The sequence below is a fragment of the Cucurbita moschata genome, unplaced genomic scaffold (genome assembly GCF_002738365.1).
Source record: "Cucurbita moschata cultivar Rifu unplaced genomic scaffold, Cmos_1.0 Cmo_Scf00029, whole genome shotgun sequence".
Taxonomy (NCBI): Eukaryota; Viridiplantae; Streptophyta; class Magnoliopsida; order Cucurbitales; family Cucurbitaceae; genus Cucurbita; species Cucurbita moschata.
The window spans coordinates 314429-321389 of NW_019268545.1; the positions used below are offsets into that span (position 1 = coordinate 314429).

General features: G+C 39.2%; 1 protein-coding gene across 1 annotated transcript in view; it reads right to left on the bottom strand.

The window, feature by feature from the left end:
• Positions 1-253: 253 nt before the first annotated feature.
• LOC111463987 overlaps positions 254-6961 on the bottom strand; it is a 29074-nt gene continuing 22366 nt past the window's right edge. The window contains exons 8-11 of the mRNA XM_023108024.1: positions 6017-6704; positions 3993-4105; positions 1050-1305; positions 254-915 (exon numbers count right to left, since the gene is read on the bottom strand). Of these exons, the coding sequence (XP_022963792.1) occupies positions 640-915; positions 1050-1305; positions 3993-4105; positions 6017-6704 (1333 nt within the window). The 3' untranslated portion in view covers positions 254-639. The remainder of the gene's footprint in view (positions 916-1049; positions 1306-3992; positions 4106-6016; positions 6705-6961) is intronic.

Consider the following 6961-nt stretch of genomic DNA (forward strand, 5'->3'; position numbering starts at 1 on the left):
CTATTCATTCACGACCAAAAAACACTAGATTCTCTTTTGGGTAGGCCCTAAAAGGAGAAGAAGGCTGGAATGCCACCCAATCCGATAGTACCCCATTTTCGGAACATCCAGTGACAGTCACTAAATGGATAAGTCGCCAATCCCTAAAACAAATACGTGGTGTTTTCATTCCGATTGTGTAACGAAATTAATTAACAGTTCAACAATATTAGAGTTTATAACCCAAAGTAACAAAGAAAAAGGACTTCAAAACAAATCAACACAATCTTTCTGCAGCTTGTCAAGCAAAGAAAGCACTACCAGCACCCAAGAAAGAAGCTGATTTCTTTCTCTTTCCAAGAGGGAACTTGCATTAGAAACAACCCTATTAGTATATATATTAATTTACAGTTCTTTCTTATGCACTAAAGAAATTGAGAGCAACCCTCAACGAGACCTACCCCTCTTTTTTTTCTGATTCGAAGGGATCCTGTTGAGTTCTTACGCTTTCATGTCTACAGTTCATCCGATCATTACAGAGATGAACCTAATCCGGAATATGAACTATAAAAGAAAATATCGACTAAACCGATCACAGGAATACTAGTTACAGTACCTATTATCTAAAGAGGAATCCTTCCCGTAGTCACGGCCATTTGTCTAATCTTTTGGCTTTTGTTGCTGCTCAACTTCCTTTTGCTGAGTTGAAGATGGCTTCAATTCATTATCATCAAATGGTAAGACAACCACAGGGGCTGCAGGCACAGAATCCCAACGCTCTCTCAAGAATTTCATGAATCTCTTTACAGTTTCTTGTCGAAATTGTAACTCACGTGTGAAGAGATCAAATATTAACATAGATAGCACATACTTGAAAGGAACAACAAGGAGGATAATTGAAGAACACAACGCCGCCAGTGCCACTTCAGTGGTTATCTGGAAAGGCATTCAATCAAGCTAATTAATAATCCCGTTCGACACGGACAGGGACAATATGGAAGCTGCTCGATCACTAATCTTCTTCAAATCAACCAGTGAAAAAAAAAAAGAGAAAAAGAAAAGCTTCATACCTGAGTCTGACCTGAAAGAACAATTGTACGTAATTTCAGGAGTGAAACATTCAGATTCTGCAAAAAGTTCTCGACATCGCGCATGGCGTCTTTTACAGCCATAATCTTTTGAATGGTATTAGAAGGTGGCTGATCACGAATGGTTACTTTGCCGAAAGATCGGCCGAGACGACCTTGCTCCTTGAGTCCTTTCAATGTCAGCATTCCAGCTGCTACCATCATTAATGTTGTAGGAAATACAAATGATAGCAAGTTTCTGTTTATAGAATCAACATTTCAGTTCCAACAACTAATGATGAACAGAGATGATGAAAATATAAGCACCCAATGAGCAAGTTTGGTAAAAATACCAGATAAAGAGTAAATCACTGTTCTCAGACTCGCTTATAGTTTATTTGGTTTAAAACCGGTGAAGATGGTTGGGAATAACGACTCTCCACAATGGTAGGATATTGTCCACTTTAAGCATAAGCTTTCATGACTTTGCTTTGGGTTTCTTCAAAAGGCCTCATACCAATGGAGATGTATTCCTTACTAATAACCCCCCTGATCATTCCCTAAATTAGCCAATGTGAAACTCCCTCCCAACAATCCTCCTCTCGAACAAAGTACACTCTAGAACCTCCCCTGAGGTCACTCCTTTCTCTGGAGCCCTCGATCAAAGTACACCCTTTGTTCGGAACATGAGTCCCTTTTGACTACACCTTCGAGGCTAGCAATTTCTTTGTTCGACACTTAATGATTCTTTTGACAGGGCTAAATTAAGAAAATGACTCTGATACCATGTTAGTAATAACGACTCTCCACAATGGTATGATACTCAATTATTCATTGCTCCATTCATAATGAAATCATGAGCTAGTTTCGTAAAAATACCAGATAAAGAGTAAATCACTATTCTCAGACTCGCTTATAGTTTATTTGGTTCGAAACCGGTGAAGATATAAAATTTGGGAAGACACTAAATGTTTACATATAGTTAAAGTACCACAGAATTACACTCACTGAGTATGCTATGTCTGGCCAAGTGTGAGCTAGATATATAAGCATCCCTATTCAACCAAGGTTCTTTTGACTCTCCCGATGTGGATCCGGCCAAGTGTGAGCTAGATATATACGCATCCCTATTCAACCAAGGTTCTTTTGACTCTCCCGATGTGGATCCGTTGGCATTGTTGCAACTTTACATCCACTTTTTCCTGTTTCTATCAATAAACTCATCACATATTCCTGTTGTGATGTGAAAATATCTTGAGCTAAGTACGCTACTTCAATACCAAGGAAGTACTTTTAGCCTTCGATCTCAAATTCTTTCACCAATTTTCTTCTTAGTTTAGTTCTTCTTCTTCATTATCTCCGATGACTATAATGTCATCTACATACACAAGAAGCACTATAACTCCCCTTGATTCTGAATGCTTGATAAATAGAATGTGATATCTTTGATTTTTCTTGTACCCCCAGTCTTTCATCACCTTGGTAAATCTTCCAAACCACGCCCTTAATGATCATTTTAGCCCATAAGGAACCTTCCTCAATTTGAAAACTTTACCTCTTGAGCTTTCAAATCCGGGAGGAACGCTCATGTAGATTTCCTCATCTAGATTGACGTGAATAAATGCATTCTTTACATCATACTGTGAGAGCTGCCAATTTAAGTTGGCAGTTAAGGATAGCAATATTCTTACCGTGTTCATCTTTGCAACTGGGGCAAATGTATCTTGGTAATCTATACAGTAAGTTTGAGTGTATCCCTTAGCTACTAACCTTACCTTATACCTTTCCAGCGTTCCATCAGCCTTGTACTTTACTGTGAAAAGCCACTTATGCGCAACTACAACTTTTTTCTTTTGACCTATCCACAACTTCCCACGTCTAGAACATGCATATTCCTTCTCTCACAACATCCTACCATTCTCTTTTGGATAAATCTTTAAAAACTATGTTGGGTATAATACTTGAATTTAGATTAGACTCACAATGAAACTTTGGTGTGATAGGGATAGTCTTTCAAGAGGGATATAGCTTGATAGGGGTATAAGGGTTGTTTTGTGCATTCTTTGGTAAGTTTTCGGAGAGCTACGGGTCTATCATCTATCGGTACTTGTGTTACATCCTCATTTTGAGTTAGAGTTGATGTTTGGAATTGTATCAATTCTGAAGTGACTTTTCTTCTTGTAATATACCTAAAACAACAACGAATCTAGCAATGGAAGTGGAGCATATGGTTCAGTTGGTAACTCTATAGTACTAGGGGGTGGACTCATAATTAGAGTCGATAGATAATTGGTTTCATGGGCTGGTTATTTAGTGTGTCTAGGGGTTCAATAATTTCCCAAGGACCGTCTTAAATCTCTATGTTCTCTCATTAAAAAGAGGCTCTAGTGGGCTTGCAAATTGATGGATGAATGGATTGACATTGGGCTTGTTTCTACACTTGCGGTGAATGAAGCTGGGAATGCTAATGCTAATGATACGGCCTTCCCGCTGTGAATACTCTTTTACGTGATGGCTGATTGTTATACAATGCTATTCCAATGATGGACCTTGGTCAAGGTGGAAGATCAGTAGCTATGAAGACTCCAAATAAATTTGGTCAAGGTAGAAGATCGATAGCTTGAAGATTTCACCGATAAGGGTAGACCTTAGGCTTAATTGGCTATGGACGTTCTGATACCTTGTTGCAAGTGTAAATTATCTAATTTCATATTGAATTTCAAACGGTGCCTTTTATGAAAGGCTAACTAAATCCTTAGATAATAGATAACATAAATCTAATCTAAATAAACTCCTGTAAACTAGATAACAATAATCTAAATTAAGAAGGTCGATTACTTCTCTTATTTAATGGGATTACACAAATATTACCACATATATGGACTACGACCAAGACAAGCCAACAAATGATTGAAGTTTATGCATGAAACCTCTCAGAAAGTATACCTGAAGATAATTGTATATGCAACTGCAAGAAAGGAAATGGTCAAGTGTGGCTCCTCCCAACGTCGAAGCTTCTCAAAACTCTTGGCTATCATGGTTAGAGGGAGTATAAGTTCCTGCCATATGCAAAATAAAAATACATTTTTCACTTTCTACCAAAGAGATGTCTAAAAGATGCACAAGGCCAAGAAGATCATACATAAAAACCGACATAGTTAAACAAGTCCGATAATCGAGCATGCTACATATTTAATTGATCGGTATCTGCTTTACCACTTTACAAAGTTTAGTTCATCATAAGAATGGAATGGGAACATCATGTGGCCCCATTACGATCCTGTTCTTCCTAATTAGGAGAGAATGAAAAGAAGAGACAAAGCATAGATCCCTAATTATCATGAGAAAGAATGCATAGGATGCACAACAAACACAACACAAAAACAAATTCCAAAGTCAAACCAGATCATAATGTAATTTGGAATATATCAGAAACTATAAGTAAAAAAGTGTAACCGCCCAAGCCCACTGCTAGCAGATATTGTCCTCTTTAGGCTTTCCTTTCCGGGCTTCTCCTTAAGGTTTTAAAACGCATCCACACTAGGGAGAGGTTTCCACATCCTTACAAGGAATGCTTCGTTCCCCTCTCCAACCAATGTGGGAACTCACAATCCACCCCACTTGGGAGCCCAACGTCCTTGTTGGTACACCGCTTAGTGTCTGGCTCTAATACAATTTGTAACAGCTCAAGTCCACCGCTAGCAGATATTGTCCTCTTTGACTTTCCCTTCCGAGCTTCCACTCAAGGTTTTATCCACTAGGGAGAGGTTTCCACATCCTTACAAGGAATGCTTCGTTCCCCTCTCTAACCAATGTGGGAACTCACAATCCACCCCACTTGGGGGCCAGCATCCTCGCTGGCACACCGCTTGGTGTCTGGCTTTGATACCACTTGTAACAGTCCAAGCCCACCCCTAGAAGTAAGGTCAAGTTAATTAAGATAAGAAAGAAAGGGGAAGAATTGGCTCTACTCCTTCTGAATGCGACAAAGCAAAGGCAATTACCTCTCCCAACCAATGTGGGACCTCACAATCCACCCCACTTGGGAGCCCAGCGTCTTCGCCGATACACCATTTAGTGTCTGCCTTTGATACCATTTGTAACAGCCCAAGTTTACCGCTAGCAGATATTGTCCTATTTGCCTTTCCCTTCCGGGCTTCCCCTCAAGGTTTTATCCACTAGGGAGAGGTTTCCACATCCTTACAAGTAATGCTTCGTTCCCCTCTCCAACCAATGTGGGAACTCACAATCCACCCCACTTGGGGGCCCAGCATACTCACTGGCATACCGCTTGGTGTCTGACTCTGATACCACTTGTAACAGCCCAAGTCCATCGTTAACAGATATTGTCTTCTTTAGGATTTCCCTTCTGGGCTTCCCCTCAAGATTTTAAAACGCGTCCACTAGGGAGAGGTTTCCACATCTTTACAAGAAATGTTTTGTTCCCCTCTCCAACAAATGTGGGAACTCACAATTCACCCCACTTGGGAACCTAGCGTCCTCGTTGGAACACCACTTAGTGTCTGCCTCTGATACCATTTGTAACAGCCCAAGTCCACCACTAGCAGATATTGTCCTCTTTGGGCTTTCCCTTCCGGGCTTTCCCTTCCGAGCTTCCCCTCAAGGTTTTATCCACTAGGGAGATGTTTCCACATCCTTACAACAAATGCTTCGTTCCCCTCTCCAACTAACGTGGGAACTCACACAAAGTATTCCAAAAGATTGCTAAAGAGGGAAAAAGAATGAAAAACATAGTATTTAGTAAAGACCTTCAATCAAAAGAGACAATAATGATGTAACATTAATAGATCTTTTAAAAACCACTGTAAATTTCAGGACAAATTTGACACATTTATGGCCATAGTGGGGTGTGGGCTAACAAGTTCATAAGTTATAGAACTGAAATCTTGGATCTGTGAACTTTCGATCACCCAAATGCAAAAATAAAATAAGTAAAAAACATAACTAACCTTGAACAGATCAATATTGCTAGGTATTCCTTTAATCATTGCTGAATCAATTGTAGCTTGCGTTTTCTCAGCCACTTGGTATCGTTGTTTGCATGTTTCAGCTGCCCTTTCAACTAAGGACATTCCTGCTACAACAAGATTTTTACTTAATATAACCCCTTCTTTCATTGATGGATTCTTCCAGAATGAAATGGATGCACTCGTACTCCAGGAGGGCGATCTCATCCAATTACGCAAGTAAACACTTCCATCTATGTCGAACACGTGATGACCACCTTCATATACTTCATCTGAAGATCTTGCTGTTTGAACTACCTGATTTTCCTCCAAAGGAAAGTTTTTCACCAAGGGTCCGCCCCAAATATTTACAGCCAACGTTTGAAGGACGATATCACCGTAAGGTGCGTTTTGTAAGAAGGAAAATGGCACGAGTTTTATTGGATCATCCAATAACTTTCTCATAAACTGAAGGGCTTGAAGTCTGGATATGCTATTAGTTGCATTAGTCATAGCTCTTTCTTTACCTTTATGAGCACCGTACACGTGAAAGCGTGTTTTGTCGTCATCCTCAGGCCCATACTCACGTATAAACTTATGTGAAGCAACAACTTCACTAATGAAAGCATACCAGACGTCTCGCCTCATTTCACCTCCCAAGTCAACAAACTCTAGAACCCATGTTTCCATCCTGTAACATAATTGAAAAGATTTGTTCAGTTTCAAAAAAACGAATAACAAGAGATAAAACGATACATGGAAAGCAATAATGACACTAAGAAGGTTATCGGATTTCCAAATGCAAACATAGGAACTGCGAATTTATGGTGATTTTTATACATAAAACATTAAAACCCAAGGAACTGCGAATTTAGTTAGATTTTTTTTTTTTTTTTTTTTTTTTTTTTTTTTTTTTTTTTTTTTTTTTTTTTTTTTTTTTTTTTTTTT